The following is a 24,702-nucleotide window of genomic DNA, read 5'->3' as shown; positions in this document are numbered from 1 at the left end:
ATAACCTAGGATGATAGGGATAAAATGAATAATAAATCTTAACCTTTCGAATACAAAGAATGGATCAATTTTGATTTATATAGATATTTTACGTTTGTTATTTTGTAAGTTAAATTTGCATACTACATTATTTTATTAAGTTATATGAACGGTCTTACTTTTCAAGTTACTTTAATTATTATATATAAATAGGAAATTAAAATTAAATATTCCCTAAAATATTTATGATAACAATAGTTCCCTAAGCTAGAATTAATCGAACTGTTTGACTAAACAACTATCGAGGGAAAAGTGCACTACACGATTCTCAAGATACTACGCCAATGGCATGCGTTCTTACAGTTTGATCGGCATGGCTGCCGCGGCACTCGTGAACAGATCGCGTCGCGCCGCAGGTAGAGTCAGTTTGATCCGCGAGCGGCATCATTGCGGAGTCGAAAGGCTCTAAACGCGAACAATTTCATTTCAAAGATGCGCAAGATCGGTTCCCCAAATTTGGGTCAATGATCCAACCAGTAAACTGTCAATTCTTTTCTTAAATTTAAAATCAGTATAAAGTGATCGAGAAACCGATTGACAGGAGTATAATGTTGTCCGCGTTAAGGTGAACGAGAATCGTGATGAGCTTGGAGACGACGTTGATGCCTATTACGGCACCGATCGAGGTCGATAGATTCCAAGCGTTTTTCGAAATTCACGTCAGTGACGATTTGCCAATTGCATTCAGTGCATTCGTAATTGGTGTTTTGCTGTAGTCGTTCTAAAAACCTGTGCCGGTTAATTATCCGACTCGAGAGAAAGTCGATGGCTACTTTGCGTGCTCCGACCGGTCGACAGATACCTAACGCGGCGATTCTAACTTGGGTGAAACTTTTGAGCTGGTGTTTTCAACTTATGTGACTAATAAAATAAAAAATTTTAATACTTTACATTAATTAAACTAAAAAGATTCAAATTTGTAACATAAATTTCATCACAGAAACGTGTGTGTATTGCGGTTACAAGTGAAAAGTTCATAAAACATAAAAGAAAGCATGTGTAAAAATTGTTTCGAGATTTTCAAAGAAGGAAACGTTTGTTGTAAATAATCGAGGAATGCGTATTGCGCGCATTTGCAAATGTTCCACATCGTACCTAGTGATCGGCATCAGGTATGAAGAAATCGACAAGTCATCGCAAAAAAGAATAACAACAAATGCGTTTGTATAAATGACAAATGCGTGTTTGTATAGACGCAATTGGTCGTGCAACCATTTGATAAATGTCATCGAGGGAACTAACTATCAAAGTGTTTCGGTTTACCGTGGCTCGGTTCGAGCATATCGAACCATGTATCGGCGAGTTGAATGCGGTCCCGTTGACATTTCACGTATCGTAGACCAATGTAGCGCGATGTTTGTCAGATTGACCATCGTTATTGCGGCGCTATGCCTGTGGAATGGAGTTGGTAAGTAATAACTTCTACTCATTTTACGTAATTCATCGCGATGATATATTTTAAATAGTATAGGAGTTGCGTTGTGATTAGTAGACTGTGAATGGATATACTTTAGATATTTTATGTATTTTCATATACATATTTCTAGAGATTTGTTTCATCTATTAAACATTATAACGAATTATCTTATATTGGATATTTTACATATTTTTGCACCTTTAACTCTGTTACTCTCTTTAAGTTATTTTCAACCCAATCGTATTTTTCTATCGTTAACAAATTCCTTAAATTTAAGGAAAACGTGAAATGATCGTTATTGATGCGTGTAAGTTTTCATTTCAAGTTTTCGCCAGAGCTTTTATTAAAATATTAAACTTCTTTTTGTTTATGAAGACAATAACGCGATTCAAATACAGTTTGAGAATTGCAATAGATAAACATTTAAGGTTAATGAAGCTTAACTTAAGTTCGATTATTTGGTCGATAATCAAAAAATAAATCTTATGGAAACTATTTCAAAAAATCATCATAATACTCTAATAAAAACATTTGCTTCAGTAGTTGGTAGGTTTTTAACAGTATAGATCATTTTGCATAATTATAATGATTGTATTCATTTGTTATTAAATATGCAAAGCAAATCGAGAATGCTTAGGTATTTTAGTGACATTAAAGCGAAGCATCGTTGATCATTCGAAGTTTCGCAAACTATTTTATGTGCCAGTAATCTACGGTATTTAATCGTATTTGTGGTTTTTTAGCTACGCTCTTGTAGTCTGTACTTTCTAATATATCCCGGAGAAAGCGTCGAAAGACTTCATCCAATGCACGCTTCAAACCAGCGCGAAATCAGAATGTGGAGGAATAAATTCAACGAACAAATGATATATATGTAGATGAATTAATTTGGCACTATTTCATTGTTAAAATGCAGTAATAACATAATATTTAAATAACAAATGAAGATGAATATACGTCACAAGTAAATATAAAAAAGTAATATTTATATTATACATAAACTGTTGTAAGAGTATAAAAAGATTAGTATATAAATAATTATTTAAAAACAGAATTAATTTAATTCACTTGACAAGAGAATTAAATTCTTTATTGGACTAGCTAGCTACAGAAAATTTCACACACATATTACACAGACAATATTGTTTTTATTTATTAAATACATTTACAAATGTTACTATGTTATATACTATGCTATTTTTAAGGCAAGTATAGTAAACAGGATAATATGTATGCTTAAAGCATATTCTACAGGATGCTGCCATGTGTCCATTGGCAATAAATTCGTTACAGCTTTCAACTTATAATAGAAATTCTCAACTGTTGTTCCGAGGAATATTGTGGCCTGAAACAGCATATTATAATGTGTGTCACAGAATATTGGTACGTTGTGAAATAATAAATATGAGTTGTCATCTTATGATGATAACTGTGACAAACTTATCGTTGATGTTTATGATGATGTCTCGTAAAAAGATGAAGCAAGTATTATTGGCTTCGTTGAATTTAGTCAAAATGATTTTACGCTATATATATTTAACTATAGATAAAGTTGGAACTTCTGTGATTAATTTTGAACCAAATGTTTAGTTCTTTTCTTATTTTTTATATAAATAGTTCAATTTTATTAATTAACAAATATTTTGTTTCAAGCGTTATCCTTTAAAATATTTATCTGTTTTATCATTGATATATTAGTTTGATAATGTAAATGCTATCTTTCAGTCCTATCGAAAGTTATATTCACGATATATGATTATATTTGTTTGCTATTCTTCTTAATTTCTTTTTATTCTGTTTAGTTTCTTTCCTTTCTTGCTCCAACGCTAAACGAAAGTTGTGAAATACATGTTTTCTTTCGTGTCTTGATTTTCGAGAAAATTTTCGAAAGTTTGTGGGCGTGTACGCGTGAAATTGCTTAGTGATTCTCCGGATCCTTTTGTATTTTATCTTATAAAAATGTAACTCTTCGTAATGAAAATAATAATAATAATAGTAAAAAGGGATGAAGTTTCAACACTAGAAACAAATCTATATTACTGTATAATAATGATTCCTGGAAGATAAGCTTCTTTTTTAATTATCGAAATATTTAAAAATTTTGGATACTTTTTCTTTCTTAAACTCGAAATTCTTAAACATAAATTTTATGTCATCCTGCCGTTTGAGTACGAGGACTAAAATTCTAAGATTAAAGTCAATTTTAAGACTTCAAAATATTTTTTAAAACTGTTCTATTCCAAAGAGAAAAACGACTACGTTTTCTCTTACACTAGAAACCACATTTCATATTTTCCTTTCTAGTCATATGTCGAAGTAGATTCTACATCCTATTTTATTTGATTCTCCTTAGTTTTAGCACAAAATATATTTCTTATACCATAAATGAATATATTAGAAATATTCCATTACAGATATGTTATTTGTTACGAAAATATACAAATTCATATAAATCATGAACAGGTTTCGAAAGTAGTTTATCGAGAATGTGAACCAATTGGAATGAAATGTAGAATCCTTCTCAAATACTAAAGAGTTAATACATATCTAAATATTGAACCAAATTTACTTTTTCGGATAGTGTTGTAAAGAAGACATAATGCTAGCAATAATATAAATTGATAATAATATAGAATACACATAAAAAACATAGAGTAAGATTCTACCGAAAATAAATATATTTATCATTTAGTTAATTCGTAATTAAATAAACAAAGTTTGATAGAATCTATATTTAATATAAACAATTTTATACAGATACTGAATTTTATTAAATTTGTTTTATATGATAAATTTTACAATAAGATTATAACGTAAGTTTATAAAGTAAATTTATGAAATTTTATATTGACATTGAGTTTTTCTACATTTGCCTTGTATAATAAATTTTGCAGAAAGGTATAAAATTTATTAAGATTTCAGTATCTAGGCATGAAAGACTTATCATATTAAAAGATAAAATTTCTCATATCGATAGAACTTGCAATATGCCAATTGCTTTTTGCATTATATTCAGTCTGTAGATTGTTTATCCAGATATGCATTGCTTTATATAATAATATATATATTATATAATTAAATCTATTAAAAATTATTTATTCATGAAAGATCCAATATCGAAAGATAAGATTCTTCGTGTCGATAGAATTTGTAATACTCTAACTGCATGCAACATTGTATCTAGTCTCCAAGGTATTTAGCCAGGTATACACGTTGCACCTACGCGACATTCCTTTCGTATAGCATTAAGTTGCCGTCTTCGACACAAGATTCTGCCTGTTATTCAGCCTCCGAACGATTCCTTTCTCTTTGACATCGATATTACAAATAAAAACGTGATCGCAAAAATCGCCATCAAGCGTGTCGATCGCGTTGCGGTACGGTTAAATAAGACAGAAAGGAGATTGGCAACGCGTGAAGCAGATTAATTTGAATGCGCAAACCCGTCACGTCATGGAATCCAAGCCTATGATTTACAGATTTAAATACGGATTTTCCAGCCACGACACGACGGCGAGTGTTAGTTAGCAATGTTGGATTCTCTTATGAACGAGTCTGCACGAGTGATTTAGACTGGTGAAGGGTACAGGTGAAAGTTGCTTAAAACATTTATCCAATTTATCCTACTCACAGTTTGTTTTATCGCTTTGTTTCTTTCATTCGCTCTCGATCTTCCTCTACCTTTCTTTGAACATTAATTTTGGGCGTGAATTTTTTTATTGACTGTTATAGACATGGATTTTTAAAAAGGAAGTCTTTTTAACGCAATCTTTTTTCTTAGGGCGTTAACTTTAAGCGCGAAGATTGGAAAATGAATTGTTCGTGATTATTAGAGACATGCATATTTAAAGAAAAATTTGTTTTATCGGCTTTTTCTTTTGTTTTCCCATTTTTCTTTCTTCCCCTATAATCATGATAGTTATGTCTCATTATAGTATTAATGTAATTCTAAACAGTTTCATATAACGCACATAATACACATTATTACATCCATAAAAATGTTATCGTATCTATAAGCGTTCGAGGACTTTCGTAAGCTACTATGAGTTAAATTTAGTTTAATGTACAGTTATGTATAGTGTTTTAGTTATGTGTAAGTTCACTCTAGTTGAATGTTTCAAATTCGTTGAATAATCTTTAGTGTATATTTAATGATGGTTGTATTGCTGTATTACGATTTATAAAAAGCTACTTATTTGATTGCTATACTTTTAAACACGAACAAATAATCGTAATTAACACGAAGCTGTAGAATTCAATAGATAGATTATCGTTTAATGGCATGTTAAGTTATGTTTTGATGGTTTATGTGCTTATATGAAATAAAGTAAACAACAGTTAAACAACTAATGAATTTTAAAAATTAGTACAGGTGTAATCATAGGAAATAGATAAATAAAATTTGAAATATAAACAATATCAAATTGGAAAATAGGAAAAGATGGATAGACGAATATTTATTTGTGACATGGTATAAAAACACATTAAAAGAATGCTTATAATAATGTTCATTACTGTAAAAAGTAACGGTGGTTGGTTCGACTATACAATAGAGCAACGGCATCCATACAATGAAAGGAGAAACGTGTCAAAGTTGTATAAATTAAGAATTTGTGCTCTGATCCGTAATTATAAAAGTGAAGTATCAAGGGAGTGGAATTCTCACGAAATTATTTTTGGTATAATGAACGGTAATTTCAAGTTCATCCTATATCTGTGAATATCTTTTTAGTTTCCTGTAATACGAATAATTGATATTTCTAAGAAATATATACCGATGAACATTCTGTTTATTTACAAATTTTTATTGTATGTTGTTTAAGAACTATAAAATACTAACGAAAAAGATACAGCTTTTTGTTTAATTTTATCATGATTTATAAAAATTTTATCAACTTATAATGTGTTAAAATGTTTCTTAACAAGTGAAAAAATTGCAGTTTTTTGCAAGTATATTTATGTCTTGCAACAAGTGTCTATTAATTGTAAAAAAAGACCACAAATATCGCTTAACTTAGTTTCGCATTGCTAATATGATATTATTATTAGTAATATTCAGTTTGACATATTTCTATTATAAAATAGATATTTCATTACTAATTAAGAGACTCAGTAAATGAAAGATACGTATAAAATAATTTTGCATTTGAAGAAGCTATAAATAAAATTAGATTTTAGATTGAATTTTAGAAGTAGATCATATTATTAGTCGAAAGGGTTTGGTAATTCATACCAAAATCGTTTAGACAAATGTACAATTATGTATAAGTATATTACGTACATTACATACATAAGTAATCGTCTACTTATTTTATTTGTAGCAAAAGAATTGTTCCATCAAGCCTTCCTATTGAATTTTACTTCACTTTATTAGAATTTTATTGGAATATATTGCAGTATTTACGTTCATACTGTCACAATTATCTGCATACTGTACAAAACCGTTTAAAAAGATATTTGTTTAACTTTGATAAGATGTAATTTTGCCACACGATTATAGATGAAAAAGAATAACAATATACCATAAAAACAATGAAACCGTAAGAACATTGTTTTTTATGAACATTGTAGTTATAATTAAACATTATGATGATCAAATTGTCTTTTAAAAACTAATATGCAATAATAAAATCGATGTACATGTTTATCAAAGATTATGGAACTACCTCGCTATTAGAATTTCATTGATTGTTTAATTTCCAAACTATGAATTAGATAAAAAATGTTTTTCTAAACTGATACATATTTAAAATCAGTGAGTAGATCAAAGTTATCGTGGAGAAAGAAATATTGATTAATATATTGATTATTATTATTAAATATTTTCTCCTAATAGATAATATAGGTTTATAGTCTGTTAACTAGGTAATAAAATAGTAAATATTGCTTTTACATATTTACTTATTAATTTATACATTTTGATACAATTTATATACTAATGCTACAAATACGCCGAAAATTTTTAAGGAATAATTTCTTTTCTCGTTTATTAGTTAAAGAAAAAGAAGCTTGAAGCTCAATGTTAGCATTGAAATTCTCCAAACATCAATCTCGTTATCTAAAACGAAACCCAACGTTTCCGAACAGAGTTAAATAGAAAGTCGTTGTTGCAACTTGTGAAAGAGACTTGCACCTAGAATTCTTTTAACCCACTCTTTCGTGAGACTGAGGTTGAAGGTACAGACTATGTATGTACTTATGCCCGTGAAAGAAAGAACAGCTACTTAGTCGATAACCGATAACAGTTGCGACATGATTGCCAAGATGCACGACTCGAGGTAGTCGAAGAATGTGTCACGTAAAATTGATACTTGGGTTGTAAGAGAAAAGAAAGCTGAGTCGTAACCCAACTATTAGGTGAAGTAAAAAGTTCTGAGCGCTTTTTCGCTTTATTTCGACGATGAAATTAACATAGTCAAGATTATTCGATTTAGATTAAATATGCGCCGTTTTGTTCGATTACTTTTGTCCATTTTGAAGGCAATTTCATAATTCCGCGGTTGAAGAAGTCCTCGTCCCTATTGGTAAAAAACTTGACCAGCTCATTTTCACAAGCCTCTCTTGAGGCCAGTTTTGTACCATCAAGAAAATTTTGCAAAAACTTAAAAAGGTGATAATCGCTTGGTGCCAGGTCTGGACTGTACGGCGGATGCGATAGAACCTCCCAGCCAAGCTCTCGGAGCTTCTGACGCGTCGTTAAAGATGTGTGCGGCCTGGCGTTGTCTTGATGGAACACAACACCTTTCCTATTGGCCAATTCTGGCCGCTTCTGGTCGATCGCCTGCTTCAGTCTGGTCAGTTGTTGACAATAGAGGTCCGAATTAAGTGTTTGCCCCGATGGGAGCAGCTCATAATGGATGATTCCCTTCCAATCCCACCAAACACACAATAAAACCTTCTTGGCCGTTAATCCACGCTTGGCGATCGTTTGGGCCGGCCCACCGCGATTGGACCACGATCTTTTTCGGCTGTTGTTCTCGTATGTGACCCATTTTTCATCGCCAGTCACCATCCGCTTCAAAAATGGGTCGATTTCGTTACGTCTCAACAAAGAATCGCAGGCATCAATTCGGTCCAAAAGGTTCTTTTGCGTCAATTCATGTGGCACCCATACGTCGAGCTTCTTCTTGAGACCAGCCTTATGCAAATGGTTCCAAACGGTTTTCTGGCTAATCTTCAGTTCCTGGGCAATGGAATAAGTGCTCACATGCCGGTCCGACTCGACGATTTCCATGATTTTATCCACATTTTCGACGATTGGCCTACCAGAGCGTGCCTCATCTTCGACGTCCATATTACCAGAACGGAATCGTTGGAACCACCGCTTTGCTGTTGCATTCGATACTGTACTGGGTCCATAAACAGCACAAATTTTTTTGGCCGCCTGCTCCGCCTTTTCACCTTGGTCGTAGTGGTACTGAAGAATGTATCGAATTTTCTCTTTTTTTATCTCCATTTTCGAACGCTGTAACACACAACTGGCTTCACCGAACACAAAACTGACAAAGAACCTTTTTGATGCGTAATATCACCTTGAAATCGGTGTATACTATGACTCGATGCGATGTGCACATCGTGAGATATGGCTCACTAAAGACATCTAGCGAAAAACGCTCAGAACTTTTTACTTAACCTAATATTAATTTTCTCTCATCGAACTTTATTATAATTTTAGCACTTGCAATAACTTTTTTTTTATTTATTTATTTGTTGAAATTACAATCAATTCTCGCGTTGAGAATTTTCAATAATTTTTCTGGCGTGGCGCAGTGACATGGCTGTTTATTTTCAATAAGTTAATACTTATTATAGATAGGTATAATTTATAAGTATTATAAGTAAGTGCATATGCTTAGTTTGGATAACTAAATGAATCTAGCGTTTAGGTCTAGCGGGTAGTGCCTCTTCAGCCTGCGAATCTGGTCCGTCGTGTCAAGTAGTCCAGTGATTAGGGGGTTTCGGTGTTTGTTGACTCTTTTGCTATATCTGTCGCTGTATTTTGCTATTTCCTCTTTGACTGTGGGTATCTTGAGGTCGCGATGGATGGTTTCGTTGGTAACATACCAAGGTGCGTCTATTAAGGATCTTAGCGTTTTCGATTGGAAGCGTTGTAGTATTTCGATGTTGGAGTTACTTGCTGTACCCCATAGTTGGATTCCGTAGGTCCAGACAGGTTTTATTACGGTCTTGTAGAGGGTAATTTTATTCTGTATGTTTAGTTTGGAGCGTCGGCCCGTGAGCCAATAGAGTTTTTTTAGTTTGTCCTTTAGTTGCTTCGTTTTATCTGAGATGTGTTTCTTCCACGTTAGTCTCCTGTCCAGGGTCATGCCCAGGTATCGGACTGACTTGCAATAACTGAACCGTAAAAAGGGGGTTGTACAAGAACAGCGACTAGAACAAGAACTGCCCGAGCTGGGTGAAGTCTTGGTTTATATACGTTTTGGTTTGAGGATGTTAAGGGGCTCGGTGTAGGTTATGATGTGGATTAAGGATAAGGTGGTGATGTGTCCAAAGGAGTCCGAAGCTCGGGGTTGATGTTTTATCTTTGATGTAGGTTGAGATGCGATTGATGTCACAAATGTAGAGATCGTTGGATAAACGTGCAGCTATCCAATTTACACGTTCCGAGTTTGCGTTAATAGATAGACGAATAAAGGGTGTCCCAACATGTAACAGCCAAGTTCTGTCCTATAACCAAGCAAAAATGTTATACAAATGTATATCACTTAAAGTTTTATTAACAAGTTATAGTAAAGATACGAAATACAAAGAGAACGGATTTTTAAATTGAGTATAGAAATTCTTCTTCTACTTCCGATTTATGTAACAAGCTTTTGTAATTTATCTCGACATGGAATATTTGTAGAAAAATGAGAACTTCTTTTATTTATGCTTTGAAATAATATTTACGTAATTTTTACACGTTAAGTTACTCCTTGATTCTTAATGGAGCAATGAACCAATTGATTTCTTATATGAGTTTATCACACGTGTTAAGATACTTTGATATGGAAGTGGAAGTACTTAAACACTTGCAGAAATTTTTTATGAATATGTTATATGTTATACAATATTTTTTGAGATTATATTAATAAAGTGTGAAACAAATCTGAAAATGTATATATTAAAAGAAACAGGATACTTAGTGTAAGTAACTCAATATTCTATAAGACCGTCTTTGACATTTATTAACATTTATTTATTATGTTTAAGATGTCAATTCATGCTTCATACCTACTAATCGTTTACTAATTATATGTTTACAATAAACATACTGTTGTTCTACTTTTTCATATTAGTTTCAAATTTTATTAATATAATCGTGCCAGTTGTGCCTCATTATAGTGTTAACAAAATTTCAAAATATTTTAATACATACCCATAATATATTATACAGGGTGATTGGTAAAAAAGAAGTCGAAAATATAGAATAAAAGATCCTTTTTTTAATTTTTTTTTTTAATTTTTCCATCGAGACAACGATCTACAGTGAGATCCGTTGTAACAAGACGTGATAAAGTGCACGCGTACCGAGCGAAAATTCAAAGTCGATTTTCTCGAAAACAAAGCCTCGAACGAAAAATTTTTATTCTATATTTTCGACTTCTTTTTTCGCGTAGAATCACCCCCTTTCCGCTTGTACCACCAGTTACCAATCACCCTGTATAAAGCTTTCCTATACTCGTATAGTCTCGTGAGTCACTGTATGTCTTTGCAGTGTAGGATATTCTTGACGCGATTTTATGTCGTATGGCAACGGTGCTCTTCGTTAAAAGAACGCATTAGGGAAGTTTATTTCGCTTGCTACGTACAGGCGTGCGTTCTTTCTCATCGTTTACTTCGCACGCTTGCCTACCTTTTTTCATTGTTGCTTTGAACTGCACGTGTTTCCTGTTTAGACGTGTTTCTTACAGCTTCGGGCATTTTTCTGTCTCCCGATTTCTTTCCTGTTTTCGTTTCTTCTACTTGTTCATGTTGCTTAAGATTCTCTTTGTTCGACAAAAAGATAATTGGAATTCATTTTTTTGTGAATTGTTCTGTGAAAAATGTCGTGTTAGAGTATAGGAAAGTAAGAATGAATGTTAATCTTTCCAGGACTGAATTTGTTTTTTTATCAGTTATTCATAGTAGAAACGCATTGCAGAATTGCTTTCTGTAAAGGACATATAACGCACTAAATAGAGATCGGTTTTATCGAAAATAAATACATTTATCGTTTAGTTAATAACTTATTTAAGATACGATCTGAATAGAATCGCAGTTTCGATTAAATTTGTAATATATCTGTATGACTAAGTATGTATAGATATTCTTATTCTGTTTGAATAAAATATTATTTTGTATAAATAATTTTGTAGTTTAATTATCACTTTCAATTTTAATTCTTATGATCGTATCGATGTATCACAGAAAGAGTAACAACATATTAATAAGTTTTATTTACGTATTATAATCCAATGATCCAAAATGATCATTTTTGCAGCTAAATGCATGTAAGAAATAGGATTGCTTTAAACGTGCATTACGTGATACTATAAGTACCTATTGTATATTCTTAAAAGTTTATAATGTACTCTAAGGATGTTAAATATTATCACAGCCATATTTTTTAAAATACATAGTAGAAAATAATCCCTTATTCTGCACAGATTCATTTAGAAAATGTTTTCTTCATTATTTTATTATAAGAAGAGGACTATTCCTAGAAATTTGTATAAACAATTATATATATTTCTATATATAATTATAAAGATATAGAATTTTCACTTCTTTGCAAAATTCCACTGTTGCACATCATACATTCTTACATTCAAAAGCTTATAAGTCATTAAAATTTTTAAGCTTTGAAAAATTGAAAAGATAAGGAGAAAGGTAAAGAAAAAGACAATTTCTATCAGACTCCAGAGATTTTTCTTTTACGTCAATATATGTTTAACACACTAAACTATACCTTAAAAGTCTTTTGTCTTCTATTGTACCAAGAAAATCTCAAGTATTTGAAAAACTTCTTAGAGATTTCTTAATAAAAGAATCATCGGTTGTGTATCGTGGATAAACGAGTACCCGTTTGCTAAACCAAAAGAACGCATGACTGGTAACCCGCAAACTCGTACTTTAATCGGTAATCCAGGAATGTGTTCCGGGAATGATTTTTCCACACTTTTTCTGCTACTTGTTGCAACGGTTTTCCTTCGCGAATGAAGACGAGCAAGCACGGCCGTGATGGCTTTTTTCAACGTAAGGAATTCAAGCGAAAAAATGTTCAACGAAGCCGTATGACAAAATAAAGCGGCGGACGACTCGGCTACTCGCCAGATGAATTAACGTTTAAAACAGCCGGCCACATAATCGGGTCGCCAGACACCAAACAAGAACTCGCATCCAACCTTCACCGATAATCGCTTGCCTGCAGAAGGCCTGGTCGAAATACACGTTATGCTTGAAGAACCTCATTACGTTTTCGAACAGATTTTCATCACTTAATGTTTATGAAAATTGTTGAGTATTACTATACATTGAGGAACGAAGAAAATACTGACATAAACCAAATTTTCTTCTAAAATACGATATAGATTTGTAAAACATACGATTCTTTATAGGATATAGTTTTCAAATTTAAAGTTCAAGTATATCGTACCATAATTTATTATCGTTGAGTAGATATAGAATAAAAATAAATAATATGTGCGGACTATTTCAAAGAAAATATAAAATTTCAATTATTGTAAAGCTGATACGAACATTGATTTTAAGATCGTTTTAGGAACGATAAAATTAGGATACAACATTTATAATGTTAGAAACTATATTTTTCAGGAAAATTAAATAAGTTGCGTAGGATACACAAGCTTTCCTTAAAGCTATTCTGTGCCAATATTTTATTTGTACTGTTATATACAGTTTCTGTCTTCTGGATAAATGTAACGGTAATTATTTGGAACAGGAGCGACCTCACCGATTTCGGTGACCTTGAAATATGTTGTCAAGGTCATCATTCTGAACAACTTTTTCTTATACGTGTAACTACCACTCGGTCTTAGTTCTCGAGATGACGGGGAAAAACCGTCGGTACCATTACAGTAAATTCTGCCCATATGTGTAAATCTGTGGCACAGTACAAGCGTAGCTGACACGTTGATCGTTTCGTTAACCACTTAGCGATCTATTTACATCTATCAACTATCGAACTCTTCTTCTTTGTATTATGTTTTACGAATTTGGACAAACAGCTTCACCGAAAACCTCCTCAACAATTGCTTATACGAGGCTGCAAGAAACGTCTTCGAAAATTTTATTTTACATCCTACCTAACATAAAAATCTACGTAGTAGCATTATCAGTAGATTATCAATTTCGCATACGAGCAAAGGTGGTCCGATTTTTGACCAAAACAGTATTTTCTTCAAAATTCCTTGCTTACATGCTCCGCTCACTGGTGAGGTTGGTATCAGGTTGGACTGGATTTTTACGAGCGAGTGGAGTGAACAAGCAACGCGTGCGATGATGAAGTAAAATTTTCGAAGGCATTTCTTACAGTTTCGCGTATGCTGTTGTGAACGAAGTTTTCGTTGAAACTGTTTATTTAGATTTACCGACGAAATAATTTTCACAATCGAATAACTGCGTTTTTCAATATATTGGCATAAATATTTCCAGTTATACAGGGTGGTTGGTAACAGGTGGTACCAGCGGAAACGGGGTGATTCTACGCGAAAAAAGAAGTCGAAAACATAGAATAAAAATTTTTCGTTTGAGGCTCTGTTTTCGAAAACATCGACTTTGAATTTTCGCTCGGTACGCGTACGGTACGTTATAACGGATCTCACTGTAGATCGTTGTCTCGATGGAAAAATTAAAAAAAAAAATTTTTTTTAAATTTTTATTCTATGTTTTCGACTTCTTTTTTCACATAGAATCAGCCCCTTTCCGCTTGTACCACCAGTAGCATAGCATCGATAATGGTAAATGTTGACAAATATAACTTAAAATTAATTTGAATTTAATTTAAATCTAACCCAAATGCTACATATCGTTGAATATACAGCGTCAAAAATATTTTTGCCTACATTTCGGAAACTAAAACCGAGCGGCAGTAACATGTATAGGAAAAAGTTGTTCATTATGATGACCTTGACAACGTATTTCAAGATCATTGAAATCGGGGAGATCGCGCTCAAAATATAATGTAACGAACATCAATATGATCAATAAGAAAATAATACACTATTCTATTAAATCGTATAATACATTTCTTTGACTTTCTTTAAAAAATATCAACGATCGTTCTTTTTATGTGAAACATATACTTAATTAATGTTACAAGCTTTGTTACATTATCTATTTGCAAATGGATTAAATAATCTTTTACTCCGTCACTCTAAAGTCCTTATCCTTTTATGAAAGAATTGCAATATATAAAAATACATGTATGTATATACATCTAATTATACATAGAATATGTAGACAAGCTGAACTACTTGAAAGGAAGGGGAGAAAGAGCAAGCCAAAATTTATTAGCCAGAGCGAAATGCGGAAACCGAGAGGAAGATAGCAATTTATGAAGAGAAGAGAAAGATAGACTACACGGCGTATGTGAATTGAACATAGGCATACTAAAACATCTGCTGGAACATTGCATTTACATAGAAATAACTGAGCTGGCACTGAATGAAATACGAAACGCGAAGGCCATGATAGATTGCTTAAGAAGAGTAGCTCAATTAAGAGAGGAAGAAGTGAGAGAGAGGAAATAACAACGATGTCAAAAGGAAATTGTAGTGATAATGCCGTGCCAATAATAGATTCTTTCGTGATCGTTAGTTACAGATGTAGATTTAAATGGCAATAAGTTTAGATGTAAATGGATGCGCGAGGATCAGAGACTGAGAGATGAGTAAGTGTGAGTTCATTGGATACATCAAGTAGGTATACTATATTATACATGTAATTCAGGTTTATTTCTTGGCCGCGAGATCCAAATGAAACAAATAGTTAGTATATTTAAATTATACTTATAATGATTGTTGATTATAATTATAACGATTGAATATATTGTTGATAATAATATTGTCTAAATATCGCAATAATCAACGTCACAATACTAATAGTACAGTAAATGCTCCAATAATTTTAAATATCGTAAACACGAACGAAATTGGAAAAATTTCTGCTCTGTTATAAAAGGAGAAGTCCAAAATGTGTATAAATATGAACAAACAGTTCTTTTGTGAAGCACTCAAATGTTCATTTTTCCTCCAGTGTTGTCGTTAAATGATATATCTAATCATCATAAATAATATTTAGCTATATTATTTGTAAATTTTTCCACTTCAATCAACATAAATAATGCTTCTATAATAGATATTCCTTAAAATGTAACACCTAAAGATGACGAAAATATATTTGTTTAATTATGAAAGCCTATTTTTCAATACATTTTTTGACTAAAAATAATGGTTTTATGAACTTTTTGTACTTTTTAGAAGATCTCCTTTTTTTTACCGAAATAATTTACAAAGTTATTATTAATTATGTATGACGATCAACTTTTATGTTATTCTTGAGATAAGACGATTCGTGAAGAATAAAAGAACAGTTAGTAGCATATATTTACTTACTTACCTTACTTACTTACATATATAAAAAGTAGCGGTATTTCTGCGAATCTAATTGATGTTTGAGAGGAATTTTAATGAATACACTTCTACGCATATATTTTTTAATTGTTCGTTGTATTAGAATGTTAAAATCGTTGTTATTAGTTATGAAACATGAAGACATATTTCTGAAGAAAATAGCGATAAGTTTCAGTTTTCTGTTACATTAAAGTTCACATATTAGATTTATCATAGAAAACACTTCATTTTCGTTTATGTAAAAATTCAACATCAATTATTAAATGAAACAAAAAATGTTCCATTATCCTTTGCTTTTTCAGGTGATACTTTTTATGTTAGCAAATCATCGATACTTCACTAATTATATTTATATAATTAGAAATTGTATCCCATGAGAAATGGAAGATATATTTATCATACAATTTTCCATATCATTTTAATCTGTAATTAATGTGCCTTTTTTGAAACTAAAGAATTTCTATTATTCATATAATTGTAGATAAAAGGTAGAATAAAACTAGTAGTAGATAATGTAACGCATTATTGTGAAATGAAAATTAAACACTAAACAATTTAACATTTTATGCGTTATGTTATTACTAAAAAAAAATTATACTAAGATATGAACGTTACAAAATTATAATTTAATTAGGTAGCGGTTTTCTCTAGATTATAGTGAGTATATTAATAATTTTTAAATTATTAAAAATTATTAACAAATTAATAGTATCAGAATAGTATTTAGGTAATATTAAAAACAAATTTTTGTTTATGTATGTGAAAATTATAATCATATAATAACTATCTTCGTCTGAAATGAAAACCTATTACACGTATACTGTATAACAATTCACTAAAAAGGTTCATTCTTGTGTCAGCATTCATGTCTCTGAGAAAGATACATACTTCGTTGTGCGTGCAATAATTCAGGCTTGTTTTATACAGTTTCCATGAAGCTTCGTGTAGCACATAATTGATTTCTATATAATGCATTTACATATTAAATAAAACATTATTAACACATATGATACAATGTAGATGAATCATAACGTAAATAATTAATTCTTAGACTGTGGAAGTTTATGCATAGATGTTATGCAAAAATGCATCTTAAATGCAGAATGTAGGCATATAATATTCAAAAAATGTATAAAATAAAATAAAAGTGTATAAAGTATAATAATCATTATAATATTTAGTAAGTGAAACAAATTTTCGCACGAGTTCAATGTTTTTAATTGTCTTCATAAAAATATAAATTTACATAAAATCCGCAGTCTGTTGATTATATACAGGGTTGTTGGTAACTGGTGGTACAAGCGGGAAGGGGGCGATTCTACGCGAAAAAAGAAGTAGAAAATATAGAATAAAAATTTTTCGTTCGAGGCTTTGTTTTCGAGAAAATCGATTTTGAATTTTCGCTCGGTATGCGTGCACTTTATCACGTCTCGTTATAAAGGATCTCACTGTAGATCGTTGTCTCGATGGAAAAATAAAAAAAAATTTTTATTCTCTACTGTCGACTTCTTTTTTCGCGTAGAATCACCCCCTTTGCGCTTGTACCACCAGTTACCAACCACCCTGTATATAGATGTATACTTTACAAACACAATTAGTTACAAAAGTTTATATACATCATTGTTATATAATCACTTATACTTACATATCAATATAAAATGGCTTCGTATTTACCGTATTTTCAAAAAGTTTTAAAATAATACAAACGTTTAACGTATAAAAACTTTCAGATGAAATTAGGTATAAGCTAGAAATTTAAAAATCTTTAATTTATTAATGCCTATTTTAAGGGACTTAATATATTTTGGATAAGAAGATATATGTAATGCCACATTTAAAAAAGTCATCTTCATTTCGAAATTCTCTTTGCTGTTCTTACAAAAGAATTATTAATATCATTTAATCATTTATTAATATCCGGATATGTTTAGTAGACTTCTAAAAAATAACAATGTTCTTCGCAGCAATATCATAAAACTAAAACTATTGTCTGTTATTCCTGAATAGCTACTCTCAAGATTCGGAACTGTTTCGTATGTCAGACGTAGATCTTTAATAATAATATTACTTTGTATCCACTTGAGAGTAAATTACAAAACGGACACTCTGTAATAGTTGAATCACAGTTATAGACAGTTATTCTCAGATACAAATGTCAATTCGTAATAATTTTTCTATCAAATGAATACGTACTTTTAGAGTTAAATATTCGCGAATCAGTCGCGACGTCTGACCATAAGGCTGACTATTATCAACCGAGTCTATTGATCGACGCCTCATTCCTTGTCAGTACATTCTGAGTCAAGACTTGCCTTTGCATATAAGTAAAATCAATTCGTAACGCAACGTATTAATTAAAACTTAAAAATAAATTAATTTATACAAATTATTAATTATGCTACAAAATTAAGTTTACAATGAACCTAATACCTAATCTTACTTTATTATTCAATTAAATGTTAATAATTATAAGGCATATTGTTTTGTAATATAATTTGATTTAAATTAATTTGATTCAAATATAAGCGAGAAAGTATTATAGTAAGCTATTTGTTGCACTATCCGTACATTTCAATGTTTTCGAATATAATACACAGTATAAGTCTAATAATACTCTAACAATCTATAAAATATCCAAACAAAAGAGCCATTATGCTGTTCGAATATTTGAGCCGTTCTCCTTGTTCGATTGCCTTTCCCTCGCCCTTTCCTGTGTTTGTCTTCTTACTTCCTCTTCTTGGCAATTTCCCTCTCGTATATCCTCGTCTATTGCGCACTTTGGCATTTCGTCTCGCCTTCAACATCTCTATCCCCTCCTCTAGTTGCCTCTCCACTCCTAGACCGTTCAGTTATTCCAGCAACTTCTCATTCATTTTTTTCGTGCACGCTATAAGCAAGAAAGTATTCGATTTGTAAAGTTATAGCGATAAATATATTTTAAAAGCTATAGAAAAACAAATATGTTACAAAAATGATGTAAAAACGAATATACTGCATAGTAAATATTTTAGTTCGAGTATAAAATTGATATGAATTTAAGTAATCCAGAAATTATGTGAGAAAGGAATGTTTATTTTCATGGAGATATTTTAACCGAAAAAGAGAATTAAGAAGCAATACCTTCGGTGATCGGCAGTATAAAACCTTGAAATCTTTTCATCAGATTGCCTTGAACGGGTCTTGAAGTAACTATATGTGCCTTGTAACATTATATTCTGGCATAAATATATGTTTCGCGGTTTTATGAGTGCGAACAAGTTAAAATTTCACAAGCCTTTTCTTATTTCAGTTGCTTTAAATGGGACACAAATCTCATTTATTATTTGACATATTACGTTCACAAAGTTATTTAATTATAATAATACAAAATGCATAAATGTTAATTGAATAATTTATTGAAGTAAAAATTACCATAGTATACAGCTTGAAGCCTTTGAAAAAGTAGGAGAGAGAGAAGAACGTACTAGTCTAAATCCAATTTAATTTAAGGAAACGATGATGATTATGCGTTTCATATTGTTTTACAGAATACATAATGAGAATATAATTCTTTTAAACGTACATACATCTATACCGTTTTGAAATGAAATATGAAAAGCGAAACAATTTAAAAGTTAGGATATTCAATTTCATGATTCTAGGAATGAGCTATTATCAGTATTCTAAAAGTTGCGAAAAATATTATATATTCCTGAATTGCAAAATTCATGTTTTACATGTATTTTATTCATAAAAATTAACACTGTTAATATTCCTGCTAAAATAATAATTTTTTATCTCCCTGACAATTAATTTAGTACAAATATTTGCACATACATTTTAAAACTGTCAGCCACAAATGTTGCTTATTCTAGATTTATTTGACATAAAATTTATAACAGTTTGATCTGTACTTTCTCTTTCGCAATTGTAAAACAACTTGGAGCAAGTGAAGGAAAAACATAAACTATCGCAATTACTTATAAGGAGGAAAAAAATATGTCAAAAAAAAATATTTCTTTCGCCAAACATTTGCACATTAAATAAAAGAATTCGTATAATTCGTCTCTAAATGAATTTTTCGTGCGTGTCGCCGTGCATGAAAGTGAAGCGTCATGCTAAGGAATATTTAAGGACCGACGATGACCTCACCGAAGTGAAAGTTCTCCGATTCAGTTCCCTGTAGTCGTTAAATGAGCAAAAGGTAAAAAGCAGAGAAAAAAGGCTCGCACGGCCTCTTTCGATTCCCCATAAGCCTCCAATGTATCCACTTCCGGAAGGTAACACGTTCCTTATTGACGTTACGACCTTGGTCGATCCCACGAAATCGATCGTTTCGAAACACCAGCCTCTAATTAACAGTTTCTCTGCCTTCTTCTTTCCGTCATAGCACAAATTCAAACGATACGATACAATTATTATACGTTGTGAGACAGTCATAGATAATGAAACGATATTAAAAATTATGGTTCCTTTCGTTTTGAGCGAAGCATCTTCCTCCCCGGGCATTTATTTTGTGATGTAAACAGAATTCTCTATGCCCTTTTCAAATATGGCTTTACTATGGCTTTTAACAGGATACAAAGATACATAATGTAAAATAATGTATAAAAGCAAGATAAAAATGTTATGTTTCAATTCCGCATGATAAATGTTATAGTCTAATACCTAGATTTCAAATTATTTTATTGTATTATTGCATAGCGTTTTTTATTTTATAAGAATAGACAGTTTCTTTATTGATTGTTTAATATCACACAAATCATTATAAATAAATTATATTCATTTGTAATTATAAATTGAGCATTATAAATTTTGGAAAAGAATTGAATTTTTGTTATTATAGTATTAAGTAATACTTTGAATTCTAATTTTTATTTGGTGAACCCAATTCTTGAAAAGACAAATTAATTCGTGTGTTTACATATATCTATTAGCTTACCGATGTCCTAAGTTTAATAATTTATTATCCAAGAATCCTTTGTTTTTAGGTTTAATTTATTCAGTTGCATTTCTATTATGTGAATATTAGATGCTAAGCCATATTTAATACTTATATCTGTGAAGACTACAATTAGTCCACACCATTGAATAATTTTTAGCTTCGAGTTGACTAAGAAATATGCTAGTAGGATATTTAGATTATTATATTAATATTGGATTAAATTAACAATAGTAAACAATGTCAATATAATATACGATTCATTAAACATAATTTTTTATAACATGTAGATACAATATATTAAAATTTTGTGTAGGTATTCAATTTTTTCTGAATTATCTGTATATAATATATTAAAATTCTGCAGTATTGTATGGTCTCTTATTGCTAATTATTTATAATATACTTGTTGGAATTTCTCATCAATACAGTAAAAGTGTGTAGGATTTCTATATTCATTTTGCTGAATTCGTGATTCATTTTGCGATCGTGTTCTAAAAATCTTTCGATGGCTTGCGGTGAAATTTTATGCAGAAATGAGAAACCATCGCCGGTATAGTTTTGCAGTGTCCGAGCGAAAGATGGAAACCGAATAGCTCACTTTCAGATCCTGTTGCGTCTCACATTACTTATTTACCGATCTAACCATTCTCTATGACTCACTTTTAAGACCTGCAACCGTAATTGCTGCAACAGATAAGTATGTTTCAACTATATTTTCAATGAAGAAATTCAATAAATAATTAGATATTATGTAGAAATTATTTAGCAATATACTTATGAAGATACCTGTAGATAAAAGACAAAAGACTTGTAGATAATTTAATATTGTGTATCGTCTTTTCATTTGTTTCTAAACAACATCTATTTGTTTTTATCAATTTGAAAATTTTATTTATTCATTTATTTAACGGGCATAAGGTCTTTGGTATCGGATACGCGAGTGTAAGAGCTGATATAAAGAAGAATAAACACTAAATATAAGTAACCATTTTTACAATTTCATCTGATATATTATGGGTGTCTGGAAGGAGGTTGCAGATCCGTGAAAGAAGTCGACGATTACACTAATGTTGTTCGCAATTGAGCACGATCTATTAATACAATCGGGATTATTGAAGTTAGTTCGGTATGGAGCGACATGAAAAAGTTGCCTCCTTCTAATGGGAATCATCTCATGGGAATACCGGGTTCGCTATGGTTCTGCGTTATTCAAGAACATATTCAAAGCGATAAGAATATTTTTATATTATGGAAATTTTTGGGTATCGATTTATTAATCTTGGAGGCGTCATGTGTTAGAAATCTGCGTTGCACATTTTCAAGCGATTTGATGTAATTCGATTGAATTCGGATTCCATGTTTGAAATGCGTATGATACAATTAGAGACGAGTAAAGTAGTTTAAAGGTGAGAGGGTTTTTAAAATCTGTGGCGTGCCTAGTAATGAGACCCAGTGATTTTAAGGCGTTGCTTTTTGTATGGCTAATATGGCTGGTAAATGACAATGAGGAAAAAGTAATCCCTAAATCAGTTGTTGTTTCTCATTTATCTAATGGTGTATCATTTATGGAGTAGGTGACGTCAAGTACTATCTTTTCTCGCATGAAACGTACATAACATTTCGAGATGAAATGATATCTGTGTCTTCATAAATAAAAATTTGGACTACTTATTTATTTATGACAATAAGTAATAATTAATTAACGAATAATAACAAAAATAATTTAATGAATGTATTGGAAATCAGAATTAGAGACTAAAAATTGAAATAAATTTTTTGTGGATTTGAAATTTACATAATTAGGTAATAAATAAGTACATTAATGTTATTAATATATGCTTTCACGTGGCACACCTTTAATATTAATATCGATATAGGTACTTAATATTGGCGATTCTTTTAGATATTCTTTTAGATAACAGTTTTGGAATAAATGTAAAGAGAAATCTGTCTGAAAACTTTTGTATACTATCGTATATATAAAACAGAAAAATATCACCTATGTTAACCTCAGTTTCTATTAAATTCATCAACACAAATGAAAGTGTGCCAGGAAGGAAACAAATGTCCAGTTTCAGGAAACGTGGCTAGAACATTTTCTTAGTCCGCAATTAAATAAGTGGAACGGATCGATTGACAGTTTCGCTAATGATCTCGATTCGTACACGACACCTGACTCGAGAGAATAGACAAGCGAACAAGTAGACCCTGCATTTCTAATACCAGTGAAAAAGCCATGATTCCACGCCGGCCACATCGTTCATGCACACAGACAATGTCAGTCCACCCGTTTGGTCGCACTTTCATCGTCCCACTTTCTCCGTCTTGTTCGGCCTGCTCGTTGACCAGACGCCGCCATGCTGTCCAATCAACCTTTATGCTCGATCAAGTTTTCTTTTTTTTATGCCTTCCTGTTTTTCGCATTTTGTCTCCCTTTTTTGTCTTTTTCTTTCTTTTGTAAATGGAAGATTGTAACTATTATGTGAAGGTGAAGAAAAAAAGATGAAGTTGTTAATTGTTAATGAATTATGTTTATTATATGGATTAATTTTACTATAGAATCTATAAAACGGCAATATTAACACCACGAGTGTTGAATATTCTGGACATAAATGTTCTTTATAGACGACGTGCAGTCTGTTATGATTAAATTACGGATTTTTATACATTTATGAGAAATTTAAGTGTGCAGAAACGCGCAGAGTATACATGGTATGCAAAAATATACAGGGTGATTGGTAACTGGTGGTACAAGCGGAAAGGGGGTGATTCCAGGCGAAAAAAGAAGTCGAAAATATAGAACAAAAATTTTTCGTTTGAGGCTTTGTTTTCGAGAAAATTGATTTTGAATTTTCGCTCGGTACGCGTGCGGTACGTTATAAAGGATCTCACTGTAGATCGTTGTCTCGATGGAAAAATAAAAAAAAAATTGTTATTCTCTACTGTCGACTTCTTTTTTCGCGTAGAATCACCCCCTTTCCGCTTGTACCACCAGTTACCAATCACCCTGTATAAGATATCTTTCTTTTTTTTTTTTTTTATTTATTTGTTGAAATTACAATCAATTCTCGCGTTGAGAATTTTCAGTAATTTTTCTGGCGTGGCGCAGTGACATGGCTGTTTATTTACAATAAGTTAATACGTATAAGATATCTAAAATGAATTTCTTATTACGATACTTACAGAATGAAACAAATTTATTCTTATAGTCTATCCCTTGTGAATTCGCACAAAAATCCACAATCTAATTGCGCTCATTACTCCGAAAACAGTATTTTTCATTATTACATTGCTGTACATTTGTACAAGACTTTTATTAAAAAATAAATGAGTATTCTCAAAATTTATCGCAATTTAAAACCTGCAATATAATATATTTTTAGCGTATGATTAATGTAAATAAACTGTTGTTTATATTAACTATCGATCTAAAACTATCGATTATCTGACTTTAATTCAAGTTTCAATGAAACTGACCTACCTTGATCTTTTAAGTTAATAGAAAAATTCCATAATATGTATCATTTTTATTGTGTGATACACATGAAATTGTATATTTGAGAGATACTAATGTATATAATGTGATATATTGATCTGTTTCATCGTTGGAATTTTTGCCACATATATGATTAATATATAATTAAAAAGCTATTGTATAACTATAAAATTACAGATGTTTAAAATAT

The 24,702-nt window shown here is 31.2% G+C and overlaps 1 protein-coding gene across 1 annotated transcript in view; it reads left to right on the top strand.

Moving 5' to 3' along the window:
• The first annotated feature begins 936 nt into the window (after window positions 1-936).
• Window positions 937-24,702, top strand: part of LOC117206459 (tyrosine kinase receptor Cad96Ca-like) — a 70,241-nt gene continuing 46,475 nt past the window's right edge. The window contains exon 1 of the mRNA XM_033445803.1: window positions 937-1,447. Within this exon, the coding sequence (XP_033301694.1) occupies window positions 1,210-1,447 (238 nt within the window). The 5' untranslated portion in view covers window positions 937-1,209. The remainder of the gene's footprint in view (window positions 1,448-24,702) is intronic.

Source organism: Bombus bifarius, unplaced genomic scaffold (assembly GCF_011952205.1).
Source record: "Bombus bifarius isolate JDL3187 unplaced genomic scaffold, Bbif_JDL3187 scf7180000008007, whole genome shotgun sequence".
In the NCBI taxonomy this organism is placed as follows: domain Eukaryota; kingdom Metazoa; phylum Arthropoda; class Insecta; order Hymenoptera; family Apidae; genus Bombus; species Bombus bifarius.
This window is presented reverse-complemented; position numbering and strand designations above follow the sequence as displayed.